The sequence below is a fragment of the Mesoplodon bidens genome, assembly GCF_964165515.1.
Source record: "Mesoplodon bidens genome assembly, chromosome: 7".
NCBI classification, from domain to species: domain Eukaryota; kingdom Metazoa; phylum Chordata; class Mammalia; order Artiodactyla; family Ziphiidae; genus Mesoplodon; species Mesoplodon bidens.
In genome coordinates, this window is record NC_138164.1 from 14,193,718 (window position 1) to 14,212,964 (window position 19,247).

The window sequence follows — 19,247 nt, forward strand, 5'->3', positions numbered from 1 at the left end:
AGACAGAGAGAGCGCCCCCTTCCTCAGAGGACCTCAGTCTGCTTTTTCTTAAGGCCTTCACTGATTGGATGAGGCTCTCCCACATTATAGAAGGTAATCTGCTTTACTCAAAGTCGACTGATATAAATGCTAATCTCAGCTAAAGAGTACCTTCACAACACAATGAGGTGTGTTTGACCAAATGTCTGGGTACCGTGGCTCAGCCAATCTGACACATAATATTAAGCATTGCGCGTGACAAGTTTGGTCTTCATAGAATGAGTCGGAAGTATTCTCTCTTCAATTTTCGGAAAGGGTTTGTATAGAATTGGTATTATTTCTTCCTTAAATGTTTGATAGATTTCACCAAGGAAGCCATCTTGGTCTGGAGTTTTCTTTGTGGAAAGGTTTTCAGCTCTGACTTCAGTTTATTTAATAGCTAAAGGGCTATTTTGGTTATCTAGTTCATCTTCAGTGAGTGGAGTGCCTTCTCCTTTGTCTTCAAATTCTCTCCATCCCTCCCTTCAGGGTCCAGATCAAGTCTCTCCTCCTCCATGGAGCTTTTGCCAACCACCTCAGCCCTCTCAGCTCCTCCTGGGGACACTGACAACACCGTCTATAGCTCTTCTGTGCTTACATTGGTTGTGTCCTTGTTTAACGTTATTTTTGCATACTTGGCCACTCATATAATTGTAAGCTCCTTGAAGACAGGAACTGTTTGTATCCTGTTAGTACTTAGCACAGTGCTGGTCTGTCACACAAGTGATTAGAAAAGCACTCTTGGAAGGAACACCTAAGTAATTCAATACAGAGTTCTTAAGTCAGGAAACTGGAGAGCATTTCTAAGGATCACAGTCAGCACTGGGTAGCTGTTCAGAGCATTGGAGTTGGACAGCCTTGGCGGCTAATTCCAGCTCTGTCCCTGACTAACTGTGCACCTTGAGTGTATGACTTCACCTCTTTGAGCCCCCTATTCTCATCTGTAAAATAAGGACGTCTACCTTGTCGGTCGGTCATCATAGGATGAAATGAGATAACGCTTGTAAAGTGCTAAACACAATTTCTAGAGCAGAGTAAATGCTTCCTAAGTGTTAGCTATTATGGCTTTCATTACGCTGAGCCACACCTCCCTTGCGTGGGCAGCATTAAATATACCTGGGACAGAACTGCCACCCCTGGGCCAGCCTGCTGTTCAGCAGCTAGTCATGGTCAACATCACAGAGATTCCTTTGGAGCCTGAGTGCTGAGTGCTTACAGGGAGAGAAGCAGCTTCAGCAGTGGCCAAAAAATAGAAACTGTAGCCACAAGACCAAGGCTGAGTGTGTCCAGTAATGTGCATGTTGCCAACCACAAAGGGCTTTTGTGAGCCGTAGTCACACTCTTACATAGTCCTGGGGTCAGCAGAGAGGTTTCTGACTGCAGAGAGGGAGCAAGGAGAGCCCACTGGTTTGAGCTGGGCTGAGAGGTCCTCAGTGCTCTGGCATCTTCTCTCTGCAAGCTGAGTGTGTGCCCTGGGAGAGTGGAAAGAAACCCTCCCACAACACCAGTCTCTGCTGCGCTGCACCCATGTCCCTCGCTCAGAGTGCAGCCCACATCCTGGCCGCTAAACCACAGCCCGCCTTGGGCTGCAGCCTGCTGCCTCTCACAGTGGAGGGAGAGGGGCCTGCCCGGCAGCACCTCCCCCCCTCCCCTCCCCTCCCCTCCCCAGCCCCAGTTCCGCGGAGGCGCTTCCTTTTCGAGGCAGCGAGGAAATGTGTGTCCACTGCCTCCCCTTCACCTCCTCTCCTCTGTCTGCTGCCTTCATCTACCTTTCAAGGCCTCTGTTTCTGTCTCACCCATTTTCTGAGCTGACCACTCCATCAGGGACCCATCAGGCACTCTCTGCCATCCTTGATGTTTTTCTCCAAAAGACGTTAGGCAAACGATCATTTCTTTCTTTCTCTTTCTTTCTCTCTCTCTCTTTTCTTTCTTTTCCTTCCTTCCTCCTTCCCTCCCTCCCTCCCTCCCACTCCCTCTCTCTCTCTTGATTTATTCCCTGATGCCCTTTCCAAAGAGAGCTTCAGATAATGCCTGTTTCAGCTGTGAAAACAGGTAGTACTGGCATTTGGGGTCATAGCTAGGAATATAGTCAGAGGAAGGGAGGACCTGTGTTGTCTTAGGAAACAAGGCAGCCTCTGAGGGCCTCCCAGAAAAGAGGGACAGCGACTCTTTCAGCCAAATACACTTTATTTCTTTTCTCTCTCAGCTGAAAAGGAGGCTAGCACATTCATGGAGCTGCAAATGACCGTCTAGGGGCCTGCTGTGGAGACAGGGAGGGAAGGGGCACAGGACTAACTCCGGGCCAGGGTCTGTGAACAGGGCAGGACCTCTGCCAGCATTTACCCAGTCCATTCCCACAGAGGGTCGCCAAAGAGAGAGCTAGAAACAGGGAAATGTAGATGGAATAGTTAGGGATGGGGCAACTTCTATGCAGGAGAAGGAGGGAGCCAAAGGGAGAAGTAACAGCCATCAGGGCAGGAAGGAATGGGGGTGTGTGAAGAACAGAAATAAATATCCTGATAAGAGGGGAGGCCAGGTGTGAGGGGTGAGTAGTGATGATGTTTCAAAGGATAATGAGGCAGCCACATCCTTGGATGGGGGCCAGCAGAGAAGCAGGAAGGAGGCCGCCGGGGACAAGGCTGAGGGTGTGAGCTCCCCACAAGGCAGAGGAACAGTTCTCCTGTGGGGTCCAAGGTTTGCCCAGGGAACAGGGAGTAGCAGGCCTGGAGAGGAGCCAGACCTGGGTCAGTGGGAGACAGTGTCTTCAGGAGCTGTCAGATGCCTCTCTGATTTAGGCCAGCATACAGGTCCCGCTGGCCTTTCCGGATGGGCTAGGGGTGGAATAGAGAGGGGGTGGTCAGCAGGGTGGGAGGAGGTCACTCCTGAGAAAGAAGGGCCTCTGAAGAACCTTAGACCAGGGGTCAGGAGGCAGGCTCAACTGGTAAGAGATTTGATCTGGTCACCTCCTGTGAGCCTCAGTTTTCCTGTCTCAAAAATGGGAAACTAAAGACCCAACTCTTGGGGCTTTTCTCAGAATTAAATGAAGTCACTCGTGCGAAAGTGAAGAGCATGCTCTTGACTGCTGCTCAATAAATATTTGTTGAGTTTGTCCAGGTGTGATATTCAAAATATTTAACAATTCGTAGTGCACATACACTGAGCAATCAGAACAATCCTGGTGGTTTTCTGCTATGCCAGGCAGTAACTCTTCAGTTGCCCAATCTAGAGGTGGTCCAGTGGGGGAGGGGCTGTGATGTCTGGCAGTGTGTGTGCTGGGGATGGAGGATGGAGGAAGCTTGGGGCTATTCACCAGTGAAATATTTTCATATTCCAACAACTGGTAGGTGCATGCCGGTGGAACATCAGTCATGAGTTTATCATGTTAGAGTCTGGGTGTATGGTATTCCCCATGGCTGTCGCCCAGCTAACGAATAAGCCAGAGAAATAGGAGCAGCACCTCACCCCTACCACCCGTGGTTGTGGAAGCCCTGCAGCCTTTGAGATGGCCCCGTTCTACTATGATGGATGCAGAGGTGGGCATATGTTGGGTTGTCCTGGAGCCCTGAGGGAGAGGATTTGAAGTGTCTGATGGACCAGATGGACAGTCCCACCTGTCCCCTTCTCTCCTAGAAAGACCCCTCCCCCCACTTTATCCCTTGTTACCTCATAGTCTGGGTTGGGTACAGGTGGTGGCCTCTCCCTGTTTTGCCCTGCAGAGGAGGGAAGGGAAAAATATTCATTTCCATGAGGAAACACCAATCTTGTGAGAATGAGACCCAGATTAAGGAGGGCGAACTCCCCTCTACTTCTTTTTTCTATTTCAGCTGCCCTTTCTCTTTGCTTTGTTTCATCCCATCTCTAATGACCCCACACTGTCCTTATCATTTGTGACCTCAGCTAAAGGTCCTTCCTCTGTTTCCCACAGGTTGGAGTTGGGAGGGCAAGGAAAAGGCAGGAACTAATGTCCCAAAGTCTTCCCAAAGATTGAGGGGTAGAGTCTGATTACTCCAGAACACTGACAGACACTTGAAGAAGCCCATCCTGGTAGTAAACGTTTTTTCATTTTTCAAGGGTGGAGAGGACAGGAGTGATCTGAAATGGGACACTCTCTGTCAAGATCTTGGCCACACTGTGAATGTTCTAGAGAAGCTGTCTTGACCTCGCCCTGGACTTGCCAGCCCATCCTGGCCTGGGCTGGACATCCCCCCTTGGCGGGAATCTCCTCCATGGTCTTACCCCTGGGCCTGCTGCCAGCACCCGCTCCTCTCGTCACAGGCACGGCCCTGGCCTTTCTGCTCTTGCTCCAGTAATACACCAGCAGCAGCAAGCCCAAAGTGATGCAGATGTCCACTATGATGATTGCGGCCACCACCGTCAGATCCGCCTCCACGCAGTTCTCACACACTGTGGGGTGGGGAGTGTGGAGAGAAGAAGAGAAATCACCCAGAAAGGAAAACACAGGACACTGGAGATGAGGAAGGAAAAAATGAAGGTCGTTCTCCCTTTAATACTCACATGCCTGCCATGGTCAGACACCCCCTGCCCCCTTTCAACACGTTTATAACAACAAGCAAACTATGGTGTTCATGCGTAGAGGCTCTGCAGTCAGACAGTCCTGGGTTCAAGTCCCAGCCATGCTACTCACTAGCTGTGAAAGCTGTGGAATGTGTGTTCAACTCACAAAACCTCTGTTTCCTCATCTATAAAATGGGAGTAAGATAGCACTCAACCCATATGGTGGTTAAAAGGATTGTGTGAAAAGCCCCGGCAAGTATTTGGTATAGTGCTTAAAACTTAATAAGCACTCAATGATTGTTAGCTATCATTATTGCTTATTAATATGCCTTAGTTTATGACATTTTAGTAGAGTGGCTTTGAGTCCTTTTGGTAAATCTTGGAGAATTCCTCTCTGGATAAAGCATCAGATAAACTAATATTGGTGTCCCGTAATTCTGGACATGATATAATGCAAAGGACCCAATCTTGTCTCTTGGGACATTGTAGTTTTAGATCTAGAGCTGACTGAGTTTACCCAGACAGCCCCATATTGGTGTTTAATCTATATTTCAGAAAACACTGATGCTGTGTGGCCCCAGACAGTCCCGGATTGAGTGTCACAGAAGCACAAAGATGCCAGGGGACTCTGAGTTGGGTTAGGGGAAATATTGGGAATGCCCTTCTGAAATGGTCCTCCCTAAAGAGTCTAATAGTGCTTGCTCTGAAGATCTATATTACCTCTTGCTTTCAGGTAGATCCCATGATTCTTGTCCTTTGAGCAGGTATAATATCCGCTGTTCTCTATTTCTGAAAAATCCTTCAGTAACAGTGGGTTGTTATGATGGGGCATGTCATTATTATCTTTTTTCCAAGTTATTTCCTCAGATACAGTATCCTCAGGGCATGTCAGCTCTACACTGTTTCCAGAGATGGAGACTTTATATACTGGGGAATGGGACAAAAGAGAAGGGAAATTAAGGGGAGAACCCAGTAAGACTTAAGGCAAATTAGTAGCAGAAGAATCAACCAAATGCGGAAAGTCCTCTGACATCCTAGATCTTAGATTTTCTTGTCAAAAGGGAACTCTGCTGGCTGGGAGTATGAAAGAGGAGATATGTAGGAGAAGGGGCCCTAGAGAAACTTTTGAAGGTGCCTTCAGAGTTTAGGCATGGACATGGGGACTTGGAAGGGCAGGAGGGAAGTAAAGAAAATCCACAGCAGTCCTTATTTGTAATGTTTCTAAAATGGGAGTTAGAAATATGAGGTTGGGAGGACCTCAGTTCTTGGGGTTAATCTCTCTCAATCAGTTCCTTCTTCCCAACCATTGACTTGCATCATCAGATAGGGCAGATATAAAAGACTGATAAACTTACATTTCAGTGTTTGTGTTTCTTCATCTGAAAATGAAAAAAGGAAGGAATGGTAAGAAAATAACCTTGGTTTAAGTTTAAATTGTAGGGGAAAAATTTCAAGTGGAACTAGATACTATCCCCAAGAATTCCCAAAGAGGGCCTGTTTTTTAGGGAGTTCCAACTCTTGAAGGTGAGGTATGTACTTGTCCTATAAGATATGCTCATAGACACAACTCAGGTACATCAATCTGAGAATATACCAGCATATGCTTCTAGATTTAGATCCACTAGAGCTCAGAGTCTTAAAATCCTAAAGCTAAAAAATTCCAGTCATCTTCAAGCTTATTCTCTTGCATTAGCAAGAACCATATTCCAGGTAGATATGAAAGGGTCTTCTCAGAGATAAAGACCTTCGTACATTTGAATCACTGATACTTGGGTTTACCTGTTTTTCGTTATTCAGAAGTTCTTACTTAAAACTAACAGAAACCCTCATAGTAGAGATCAAATATCTTTCTTCTTATTCCATGCCACTTTTCTGTTATTGCCCTTAAATTATGTGAAGCACTATGCACATTTTAAGGAAATAGTTCTTCTAATAAAATGTGACTTTAGTTTAAATTATATATGAGTGCAATCAACTCTCAATTTTTTTGTTTTTTTTTTGCGGTACGCGGGCCTCTCTCTGTTGTGGCCTCTCCCATTGTGGAGCACAGGCTCCGGACACGCAGGCTCAGCGGCCATGGCTCACGGGCCCAGCCGCTCCGCGGCACGTGGGATCTTCCCGGACCGGGGCACAAAACTGTGTCCCCTGTATCGGCAGGTGGACTCTCAACCACTGCGCCACCAGGGAAGCCCCTCAATTATTTTTGTTAGAACTATTGGTGTGGACAACTGAAATCCACTATTATAATTTGGGGATCCAGCCAAATTCCCCACAGTAAGCAATTTTGCCCTGGGAAGTGGGCTGGGGAGCACCCTCATTTCCTAGAAAACTTGTGGCTGGGACACTGGGCGGCACTAGGCTATGCTTGAGCCTGTATATGACAGCTGGAAGAGTGGAGAGTGGTGCTCAGAGACAGCCCTCTCTCTGTTGGGGGTGTTTTGCTACAGTGTGCTGTTGGGGACGGAGCGCTGGGCTGAGTCAGTAGCACTGTGTTTGAATCCCAGATCTGCTTTAGGCTGTGACCAAGGGAAAACCATTTAACTTCTCAGAGCTTCAGTTTCTTCATCTGGGAAATGGAGATAAAACATCCACTTCACAGGGTATTCGTGAGAATTAAATGGATTATGAAGGTGAAAATGGATGGTGCATAGCAGATGCTCAAGGAAAGCGTTAGTTACTTTCTTCCTTTCCTTCTGGGGGTCCTGCTAATGGAGAACAGAACAGAGTTCTGCCCCAGTTGCTCAGTCAGCCCTCCAGCTGAGATCATACGGAATGTAAACAAGTCATTCTCCAGGTGGAGCTATCTGCTAATAATTGGGAGTTGAGTATAATGACAATAGATAGTCTATAATATTTTGATTTGGGAATAATTTTTCAGCTCTGATATTTCTTAGAAATATTAAACTAGAAATCATAAATAAAATAATTTAGAAGTAAATAGGAGTTTCACTCTGATTGGTGTGTTTGTTTGGAAAAGCAATGTAATGGAAATTGCTCACAACTCCTTTTGGCACAAATGCAGTAGTAGAGCTCAGACCAGCACATTCGCATATGAGGGCCTAGATGTCTACGCTCACAAAACTTTTATACACATTCATAATGATTAAAAAAATGAGCTTCAGCATCAGCTAAATCTGCATTTATATTTCTCTCTCTGATTGGACTATATATTTATTTTCTAAGCCTTGGTTTTCTTACCTGTAGAATAGGGATGTTAGGAGAATTATATGAGGAAATTCAGGTAAAATATTAAGGGCAATACGTAGAACACACATGCTCAATAAACTTTAATGCATATTAATTAGTCTGCATACTTCCCATATAATGATAGCTAAAATCCACCCCCTGCTTTCTATACATCAGATAATGTTCTAGGTAAATTACTCATTCAGTCCTCATAACAACCCTACCAGCTAGGTATCATTATTATTTCCATTTTGCATGTAATGATGCTATGGCACAGAGAAGTTAAGTAAATTATTCAAAGACACTCAGCAAATAAGAAGTTGAGCCAGGATTCATATACAACTGTCTAGATTCAGAGTTAGACTCTTAACCTCACACTACATGGCCTTCTCCTCTGCCTGAGATATTCTTCCTTAAAATATAAGCTCACCCTTTAAAATTCAGCTCAAGAATCACCTCCTCTGGGGAGCTTTCCCCAACCATCCTCTGTAGAGTTGACCACTCTTTATATTTTATTCTGTATCTACCCATAACATGCAAAAGACTATATTATCAATTATTTGTCTTTCAAATAAGACCATCAGCTTTTTTTTTTTTTTTATGACCATACCACCTGTCTTGAGGGATCTTAGTTCCCCAACCAGGGATTGAAACTGGGCCCTCCGCAGTGAAAGCGTGGAGTCCTAACCACTGGGCTGCCAGGGAATTCCCAAGATCATCAGCTTCTTGAGGGGAAGAAACTAGTGATGCATTCACATGTATGATTATTTATTCATTCAAAAAATATTCATTGAGCACCTACTATGTGCCAGGCACTGGGCCAGGTAAATAAGACGCCATCTCTGCTTTCAATGAATTCATGATTTACACAAAAACTTGTGGTGGCTTCAACACCTACATGTATATTCTTTCCTGAATGGATGCTCAGGGATACACATCACGCTCAGCTACAATCAGACCTGACAGTTAGCAACAAACATAGGCACATATCATTGAAAGATAATTGTATTTTCCCTCTAATAGTTCTGGTTCTTAGTATTTATTACTATGATTGTCTTCTATGACCATTTTGTTCCACATTTGAAAGGAAGTCGTACAGAGTGAAAATCGTCTTACCAGTTTCTTCGAAATCTGAAAAGGAAATGATAAGAAACTGTTAGCAATACTCCTATCAGCTACTAAGATCAGACCCTGCTGCCATGGGTTAGGACTCTTCCCTCAACCTTTAGAAAACAATGGATATGTTTGGTAGTGTATATATGTCCATGCCACTCTCTCACTTTGTCACAGCTTACCCTTGCCCCTCCCCATATCCTCAAGTCCATTCTCTAGTAGGTCTGTGTCTTTATTCCCATCTTACCCCTAGGTTCTTCATGACCTTTTTTTTTTTTTTTTTTTCTTAGATTCCATATATATGTGTTAGCTAGTGGAAAGCAGCAGCATAGCACAGGGAGATCAGCTCGGTGGTTTGTGACCACCTAGAGGGGTGGGATAGGGAGGGTGGGAGGGTGGGAGACGCAAGAGGGAAGAGATATGGGAACATATGTATATGTATAACTGATTCACTTTGTTATAAAGCAGAAACTAACGCACCATTGTAAAGCAATTATACTCCAATAAAGATGTTAAAAAAAAGAAAAAAGAAAACAATGGGTATTCAAATTCCCCATGGCTGTATACAAAAAGCTGTATAGGATCCTACATTAAACAACTGGTAACGAATTATAAAAAAGGGTTCTAAGTAATCATTTTGACTATAATATATATATTTGGTATATAAATATAAAAATATATTTATGAAATCATTACATTGTATGCCTTAAGCTCACCCCATGTTATATGTCAACTATATTCCAATAAAGCTGGGGAAAGAAGAAGATCTGTATTGGGCATAAATTAAATGATAAACAAAATCAACCCTAAATGGCCAATAACATGTGGAAGAGGTGAGTTATTCTGAAGCATATCAGTGCTTTTGATATACCCCATCTGTCAATAATGAAACATTAACACATTCTCCATGATATATTAAAAAGAGTATCCAAAGGACACTACAAATTAGGCAGTGTAATGCAATGGAATGGAGACTGGCCCAGTGGCTGCCTTTAAACGCAAAATTGGTTCACTCAATTTGGAGGAGCTGACTGAATAGAAAGCCTTCCAATATTGGGACATTCTTGACTCTCCGCAATGACTGAGAAAGTAAGTCCAGGGCAGGCACACTCATATGCAAGTGCACACATGAACACATATGCACATACATTCAAAGTAGTTGGACATGTAATTCTGAAAGTGCACTCAAATGCTGCCCCAGAGGCTTACTCAGTGCATCTCCATGCAGGCATTCAAGCCACAAACCCTCTACAAAAATCTCCCATCAAATATGAAATGCAAACAAATGAAAACTGTTTGCACTTTTTTAGTTGTCTCAATTTTTTTCTTTTGAATAGTTAAGACTTATTATTTCCTATGATCTCTGTTTCATTCCTCTTCTTGGCTAGAACTATCTCTAGACTTATGAAGAAAAGGCAGAGGAGAAGATGATAGAAACCTCTTTTATTGGTATCTGTGGGAGCTCTGTGGGAGGTCTAATGAAAACTCCACTCATAAATACAAAACACATTGGGCTGACTTCATAACAAGGAAAGAAAGCATATCTCACCTTCTTCTGCCCAAGCACCAACTAGAAAATAAATAAGAAAAAAAGAGTTAGTAAATGTGAGTGCCTGAGATTCCAAGCAGAAAAAGTTCTAAGGCCTAGTCTGCCCATTTCTGAAGATCTAAGGTCCTTTCCACCCACTGCTGGATCACAGTTATTCCTATACCCCAGATAAGTGACAAAGACTGCTGCGTACTGACCACGGGTTCCTGGTCAATTCGGGATGAAACAGAAGAAGAAAGCATCTAGCGTTAAACATGAACACACAATATTTAGCAAACAGAAGTTAGAAAACGTTGAGGGTACATCTGGGGAGACTGGAGAAACAGCCAAAGAAGTTTGCAGCCCAGCCACAATTTTGAAAAGAAATCTCTGACTGTGGAAGAAAAACAAGCTCTGGGTTAGGTACAAAGACTGAGATTCTTGTTCCATCTCTGACTCCTGCTTGTCTGATGGTTTGGTTTTTCCATTTGTTTCCTACTTGAGAAAGAGATGGAAATATTTGAAACCATTTATTCATCAACTAGAACCTGTGCATTGAAGAGTCCCACCATATTTCCACTGGGCCCTCCAGAGTCCCCACACTTAGCAGTAATTTGGATTCTTTATAAAAATCAGTTTCCCTGACATTGCCTTAAAGTTTTTGTTTTTTAAAAAAAATTAATTAATTTTATTTTTGGCTGCGTTGGGTCTTCGTTGCTGCTTGTGGGAGTTCTCTAGTTGTGGCGAGTGGGGGCTACCCTTCGTTACGGTGGGTGGCCTTCTCATTGCAGTGCCTTCTCTTGTTGCGGAGCACGGGCTCTAGGTACGTGGGCTTCAGTAGTTGTGGCACGCAGGCTCAGTAGTTGTGACTCACGGGCTCTAGAGTGCAGGCTCAGTAGTTGTGGCACATGGGCTTAGTTGCTCCGCTGAATGTGGGATCCTCCCGGACCAGGGATCGAGCCCATGTCCCCTTCATTGGCAGGCAGATTCTTAACCACTGCACCACCAGGGAAGTCCTGCCTTAAAGTTTTATGTGTACCTCTTTTATCAACAGCCTCTATATTGGGTGAGACACCCCTCCCAACTGCCTCCTGCCCGCACCTGCATAACCAGAGCAGACTGGGCACATTCTCATGATGCCAAATCTCTAGAGATGCTTGGGTCTTTGGTATTCTCTCTCTCTCTCTCTCTCTCTCTCTCTCTCTCTCTCTCTCTCTCTCTCTCTCTCTCTCTCTCTCTCTCTCCCCCCCGCTCTGCAGAGCATAGTTTATACTATAGGCCTCTAAGCCAATTCCTTGAAGGAGTCACACTCTGCCCCTTGACACTCCAAATGTGTTTCCTGGACCAGTAGCAGACGAATAAGCCAGAGAGCTTATTAGAAATGCAGAATCGCAGTCCCACTCCAGACCCACTGAAGCAGAAGTTGCAATTTAACAATATCTCCCTGTGATTTGTATGAACATTCAAGCTTGAGAAACCCAAGATGAAGCAGGAAGTAGAGAAACCATGGCTGTAGCTCTGAGATGGGAGCCCCAGCTGTGATAGCAGTTTCTAGGTCTCTGAAATAAAACCCTTGTGAGCTGCCTGGCATCAGGTCGTGCTGTCATTAAGAGCACAGGCCCATAGGCAGTCCTGAGGTCCCAGATCAGCTTCAGCACTTACTAACTGTGTGGTTCTAAACAAGTTATTGAGCTTCTTTGAGTATTAGTTTCTTCATCTGTAAAATAGGGGATACATATAACATTTATCTTCCAAGGTGGAGGTAAGGATTAAATTAGTTAACACGTGTAAAGACTTTTTTAACACGGTATCTGACACTCAATAAATGGCAACCTTTAAAAGAATCTTCTTTGTCTGTTATGAGATATGGAAATGCTCTTGGTTATTTATCAATTTATATTCCACCTGGCTTCAAAAAGGACTAAAGTAATTGAAAGCTCTTTGTCAACTGAAGAAGACTGAAAATTATGAGGTGTTTCATTGTCTCAGATACTAAGCTTGCTGTATACCCTGTGCAGAGTTTGGGTTCAACTATCTAGTCTCCTCACAACAAAGAGTGAAGGTTAACTCTTCTAATCTCTTCTGTGTTAGCTCTTAAGGGCTTGGCTGTCCATTGACAGAATGAGCTTGTTCTCAGAGGCACAAAGACCGCCTTGCTTTCAGTAGATATGATCATCCCAACTGCTTTCCTTTGGCTGTTCTCTGAAAGGTCTCCTGGGCACGCACTAGCCTCCAGCCCTGGTTCCCTACGCTAACATTGCACAAACACTTTATATTTTCTAGTAAATGAGGTTCCTTGGTACCACTGGGCAGCACCAGCTTAGGCTGTGAGCCTTCCATGGTCTGGAGAAACACCCCCCTTTTCATTCCATCCTACTCACCTGATAAGAGGCAGAGTCCCAGAACTCTCCAGAGATTCCCCGACTGCATCCTTCCCTCATCAGACACACACTCTACCTAAGATGGCGGAGGCCAGTTGGCTTATAACTTCTGAAAAAGAAGCCAGAGGACTTTTTCAAAACCCCTGATGGAGATGAGGACCCTGGGGCCATTGCTTTCAATGCTGGGATGAAGAAGGGGGCTTTGTAAGAGGGAGACTCACCATTTTCTGAAGCAGGCACCTAAGGCTGGGAGGGGAGGCCGGTTTCTGAAACCTACACAGGAAGTGTGGAGGGGCCTCTGGGCCTGCAGGTTTCTACGTCACTGGGAAACGTTCGAGGCAGAAGCAGCCACCTGGGTTGTCTGGGGAGAGTTGGGCCCCACATCCTCCCATTGGACGAGCAAGACCTGAAGGTGCTGTGAAAAATACCTTCAGTTTAGTTGTCTGGGCCTTGCACAATGCAACCCCCATGTCAGGGGCTCCCTTCTCAGAAACCCCTGCCCGCCAAACAAGCTGTGACAGGCAGAGAGAGGAGCACCAAAGAGCTGCTTTCTTTCTTTTTTTTTGCGGTATGCGGGCCTCTCACCGTCGCGGCCTGTCCCGCTGCGGAGCACAGTCTCCAGACGCACAGGCCCAGCGGCCATGGCTCCCGGGCCCAGCCGCTCCACGGCACGTGGGATCCTCCTGGACCGGGGCACGAACCCGTGTCCCGTGTATTGGCAGGCGGACCCCCAACCACTGTGCCACCAGGGAAGCCCCCGAATTCCTTTTTTAAAAAAATATTTATTTATTTTGGCTGCGCCAGGTCTTAGTTGTGGCATGCAAGATCTTTAGTTACAGTATCTGGACTCTTAGTTGCGGCATGCATGTGGGATCTAGTTCCCCGATCAGGGATCCAACCCAGGCCCCCTGCATTGGGAAGATGGAGTCTTACCCACTGGACCACCAGGGAAGTCCCAGCTCTCCATTTATTTATTTTTAAATGTCTCAATGTTTTATAATTTCCTCTATATAGGTCACATTTTCTTTGGGTTAGATTTTTGTTGAATATACTCTGATACTATGTTAGGTGGTATCTTTTTTTTTTAATTGAGGTATAGTTGATTTGCAATAATATGTTAGCTTCAGGTGTATAACATAGTAATTCAACATTTTTATAGATTACACTCTAAAATTTTTTAAAGCTGTTTTTAGTTAATTGTTGGGATACAAATGTTTATTAATATTATCTGTTTATATATATATATACACACAGATTATATATATATTAATATATATTTATATATGTTAATCTTATATGTTTCATTGCTAAATTCTCCTATTATTCTTAATCATTTGTTTATAGTCTTTTGTTATGGTATTGTGAAAAATCATGTCATCTGCCAACAATTACAGCTTTAGTTCCTCTTTTTTTGTTCTGTAATCCTCTAATTTGTTTTCCTTATTGTACTGCACTGGACAGGGCTCTGTATGATACAACATGGAATAGAAGTGGGGACATTGGGCGTTCTTCTCAATTCTTAATTTGGAAATGAATCTGCTATTTCCCCATTTAGGATAATATTTGCTGAAGGATTTTAATAGTTATTATTTATCAGGTTAAAGAATTCCCTTCTAGTTCCAATTTACAAAGAATTTTTATCCTGAATAGGCATGGGATTTTATTCAATGCTTTTTCTACTTCTATTGAGTTGCTCATGTAGTTTTTCTCTGAATCTGTTTATGTGGTAAATTACATGTGTAGATTTTCTAATATTAAACCATTGTTGTATAACTGGTGTTGGGCTGCACCCTGCAGGCCTGAACACCTTGTACTTGCCCAGTTAGTGACCAAAGAAAGAGCCTGGAGACAGGGACAGAGACATCAATGGTTTATTGGACAGGGGATCTTTCACAAAGTGTCCTGGAGTGACACCCCACTGTGTGTGGCAGGTGGCCTGGAAAGACATAGTGGCTTTTGCTCTGGGGGGCGTGGGGGTGGGAATTGATGTCAGTTGGGCTCAGTTACCAGGGGCTAATTAAGCCCTATGATTAATTGGATAGTAATGTGAGTGAAACAGCGACTGGTTGAGCAGGAGATGTACAGAGAGCAAGAGAACAACCATTTGAATGGCCTGACCATACAACTGGATAAATCCTGTTTGGTAGTGGTCCCTTCCATCCTCCCTCCCTCTGTATTTTCTTTCTTCCTTTCTCCCTCCTTCCTTTCTCCCTCCTTCCTTTCTCCCTTCTTTCCTTCCTTCCTTCCTTCCTTCCTTCCTTCCTTCCTTCCTTCCTTCCTTCCTCTCTTTCTTTCCTTCGTTCTTTCTGATTTTTCCCTCTATTTTCATTAGTGAAATAGGCTTGAAATTTCTTTGTTACAGTATCTTTGATTTTTGTATTGGCATTATGCTGACCTCAATGAAAGAGTTAAGTAGTATTTTACTTCTTCAATACTCTGGAAGAATTTAACTTTTTCTGGTATGGTAAGTCATTTGCCACTCATTCACTGGTTTTTCAGCTTCTAAACTTTTGTTCCATTTCCTATCTGCTGTTATCTTCACATTCTCCTTGTCTTTTATGGGTATATACCATTTTAGTAGGGTTTCAGGAGTGAAAGGGGATAAATAACGTGTGTGTTCAGCTTGTCATACCAAATCTGATATCTCTATTTCCTTTCCCACTTATGCATTTATCTGTAAAGTTGGACTAGCTGAGAGTTGATTGTATAAAGAGTAGATTCAGATCTGAGCTTGCATATTTAACTTTAAATTATTCATTTTAATGGAAGAACTAAGAAGCCTATATAACATAAAACAGTACATAGTTAAAAAAATAATTTACTAATTCAGTAGCAATGAGCACCCCCAAAGCCCAGATAAGTAGGCCTCAAATACTATTTCACATTAAAAGTAATCAAGGAGGGCTTCCCTGGTGGCGCAGTGGTTAAGAATCCACTTGCCAATGTAGGGGACACGGGTTCAAGTCCTGACCCAGGAAGATCCCACATGACGTGGAGCAACTAAGCCCGTGTGCCACAGCTACTGAGCCTGCGCTCTAGAGCTCGCATGCCACAACTACTGGGCCCGTGTGCCACAGCTGCTGAAGCCCGCACGCCTAGAGCCTGTGCTCCGCAACAAGAGAAGCCACCACAATCAGAAGCCCGTGCACCGCAACGAAAAGTAGCCCCCGCTTGCCACAACCAGAGAAAGCCTGCACACAGCAACAAAGACCCAACGCAACCCAAAATAAAAATAAAAAATAAATAAATTTATTAAAAAAAAAAAGTAATCAAGGATACCTGAAGAATTGTGGATGATTTCAGACCTGGGGCGAGAAGTAGACAAGATGAGGCTGCAACATCTTGTCACATGTGTCAAAAAGACTGTCATATGAGAAATTACCTTGATGTTATGATGGCCTCTTAATATACTATATAACAAACAATCCCAGAGATCACAGAGCAGAATGGTTCACAGACAAAATTAATACCCTTGATTCATTTGGTTTATTAAATCAATTAAAAACATTTAATGAGTAGCAATGGGAAAGAGATGTGGAAGTTTAATCCCTCTGGGATAGGGTATAAACCGGTGGAAGACCCACTGGGTGTGAATCCTGTCTACATAATGTTCATCAGCCCTACCTTTCTCTCTGCTGCAAGGACTGGGATTGTGGATGAACAGGGAGGCTCTGCAGATGATGGTGGCTGGATTGCAAACACTCTTGCTCCCATCAAGGGGCTCAGGACATACTACCCCAAAAGATGGCACCTTGGCATATTGAATATTTTAAGCTGAAGGACTTTGAGAAAACAGCAGCAGCAGCAGGAAGCTCACTCTCACCTTCCCCCCTTGCCCTTCTACCCTGAAACATGTAGGTCATAAATCCTCATGTGATAGGTTCCCTACCTATGCCTGGAGGAAAGGAACATTCTTATCTCCAAAGACAGAGGAACTCGAAGAATCTGTCCTTGTGAAATTCCCCCCAGTGTAGAACAATGACCTCATACTCCTCAAACTATTATTCCACCACAATGGTCCACTCTTCAGCAAACCCAGCATAAAATACTCAGGTGTGTTTCTCTGAGTCTTCATTTCCTTATGAAGTCTCCCATGTCTTGCAAAATTACATTAAATCAATGTGTAGGTTTTCCTCCCGTTAATCTTTCTTTGTCAGTTTAATTTTCAGACCCAGCCAGGGACCCTAAGAGGGTCAAGGAAGACTTTCCCCTCTCCTATACTCTTGTTGTAGGAACACAAGGGCAACAATTCCAGGCTACAGCTGTAGCTTGTCAATTACTGTGATAGGCAGTTATGGGTTTTACCTGCGTTTGTCAGGCAGAGTACACAGAGTGCCACAATAGGTGTCACAAGCAAATGACTGATTTAAGATTTTACAAATAGTGAGTGTCTCAGAAGTATCTGGTGTTTCATGTGCCTTGTGTAGATTAGTAGTCACCTACTTAGTCTGTCCACTGCTTCTTATATCAACAGATATCTGCTTTATTCATTAAGCCCTGCTCTATCTACCTCACAAGCTACTCACTTCTACACTTAATTTCTTCTATCCTCCTTATTTGTTTCCTTCTCTTATTTTCCATAGCAGACCTGAATATTCTTTTTCCTTTTTTTTGGCCGCACCGTGCAGCTTGCGGAAGCTTAGTTCCCCGATCAGGGATTGAACCCGGGCTGGGCCCCGGCAGTGAGACAGTGAAAGCACCAAGTCCTAACCACTGGGCCACCAGGGAATTCCCAGACCTGAATATTCCTAAATAACATAGCAACACACCTTACAAGGATTCGAGAGCCAATCTGAAGAGGCTCCCACCAGCTAATGATGGGATAATTTGAGAATCAATAAGTATAATATCTGTAATGTTTGCAATGCATCAAATATGTTTAATGCCATGAGTTTATAATGACACTACAAACAAACACACAAAAAAATCTTTAAATGGTAACAATTGAACGATACTAGTGAACCAGGTTGTTGTGTTCAAAACTAATCTTTCCTGTATGAACTATCCCACTGGGTAACCGTTTAGCAGATGAGGGAGTTTCCCTTCCTAGAAGTAGCCTAGCTAGTAAATGAAGCAGGAATGATAGAATTAGAACATCATAGTTTATAATGCCTAATAAATGAATGAATGGTTCTAGGCACTGAGCATTGAAGACTGCTTGACAGAACCAAAAAAGATGACATTATGTACCTCTTGAAGGAAGAATACGATACCACATGTGAGGTAGTCTTACAAAAAATCAACTCTGATTCTGACTGAGGCTCAGTCAAGTCTACAGCATGACTCTCAGGTGTGGTCAATCATCACCTGACAACTTGTTAGAAATGCAAAATTTCAGGACTTGCCTGGGACCAGAAACAGAAACTCTGAAGGTGGGGTCCCGCAATCTGTTTCAACAAACTATTCAGAAGAGACTCTGATGCCCACTGAAGATTGAGAAACATTGCTCTAAATCCAATTTATAGGAAATACAGAGGAACATATTACACGACATAATAATGTAGGCAAAAAGTCCAGACTGTGGAAATATCCAGAGACAAATGACTCAGTTTCTTTAAATGTAAATTTCAAGGAAATGAAAAAGTGATGAAGAGGAAGCTATAGATTAAAAGAGACTTAGGAAACATATGGACCAATTGCAAATTTTGCACCTTACTTGGACCCTAATTCAAATATGTAAACTGTATCCTTTTGAATTATGATTTTCTCAGGACACATGTACCCCAATGCGCACTGCAGCACTATTTACAATAGTCAGGACATGGAAACAACCTAAATGTCCAACAATAGATGAATGGATAAAGAAGATGTGGTACATATATACAACATTGCTGAATATTACTCAGCCATAAAGAGGAACGAAATTGGGTCATTTGTAGAGATGTGGATGGACCTAGAGTCTGTCACACAGAGTGAAGTAAGCCAGAAACAGAAAAACAAATATCGCATATTAACATATATACGTGGAATCTAGGGAAATGGTACAGATGATCCTATTTGTAGGACAGGAATAGAGACGTAGACGTAGAGAACGGACATGTGGGCACAGGGAGGGAAGAGGAGGGTTGGACGAATTGGGAGATTAGGTTTGACATAAATACACTACCATGTGTAAAATACATAGCTAGTGGGAACCTACTCTTTAGCACAGGGAGCTCAGCTCAGTGCTCTGTGATGACCTAGATGGGTGGGGTGGGGTGGGGTGTTGGGAGGGAGGTCCAAGAGGGAGGGGATATAGGTATACATATAGCTGATTCACTTCATTGTACAGCAGAAACTAACACAACATTGTAAAGCAACTTTACTCCAATTAAAAAAAAACAACAATAAAACACAAATATGTAAACTGTAAAAAACATAACATTTATGAGATAAGTGGAAATTTTAACACTGGATATTTGATATTTAGGAAATGTTAATTCTTTTTAGGTGTGACAGTGGCATTGAAGTTATATTTATGGGTGAAATGATTTTTTTCCATTTGTTCAAAATAAGATTGGATGGAT

General features: G+C 43.4%; 1 protein-coding gene across 1 annotated transcript; it reads right to left on the reverse strand.

The window, feature by feature from the left end:
* Window positions 1-2,187: 2,187 nt before the first annotated feature.
* Window positions 2,188-13,001, reverse strand: CD3E (CD3 epsilon subunit of T-cell receptor complex). The gene is made up of 9 exons (XM_081240652.1): window positions 12,963-13,001; window positions 12,742-12,850; window positions 10,382-10,402; window positions 8,836-8,850; window positions 5,889-5,993; window positions 5,254-5,460; window positions 4,255-4,422; window positions 3,682-3,728; window positions 2,188-2,849 (listed from the first exon to the last, which is right to left on the reverse strand). The coding sequence occupies exons 2-9, from the start codon at window positions 12,788-12,790 to the stop codon at window positions 2,793-2,795; spliced, it is 669 nt and encodes a 222-aa protein (XP_081096778.1). The 5' UTR covers window positions 12,791-12,850; window positions 12,963-13,001; the 3' UTR covers window positions 2,188-2,792.
* Window positions 13,002-19,247: the final 6,246 nt, after the last annotated feature.

Excerpts from the sequence above, each read along its gene's own strand:
- CD3E (XM_081240652.1), bottom strand. The coding sequence starts at position 12,790 with ATGCAGTCGGGGAATCTCTGGAGAGTTCTGGGACTCTGCCTCTTATCA. Across the intron at positions 3,729-4,254 it reads TGCTGGCAGCAGGCCCAGGG|GGCAAAACAGGGAGAGGCCA; the intron begins GTAAGACCATGG and ends CCTCCTCTGCAG. Across the intron at positions 2,850-3,681 it reads TACCCAACCCAGACTATGAG|CCCATCCGGAAAGGCCAGCG; the intron begins GTAACAAGGGAT and ends TTCCACCCCTAG.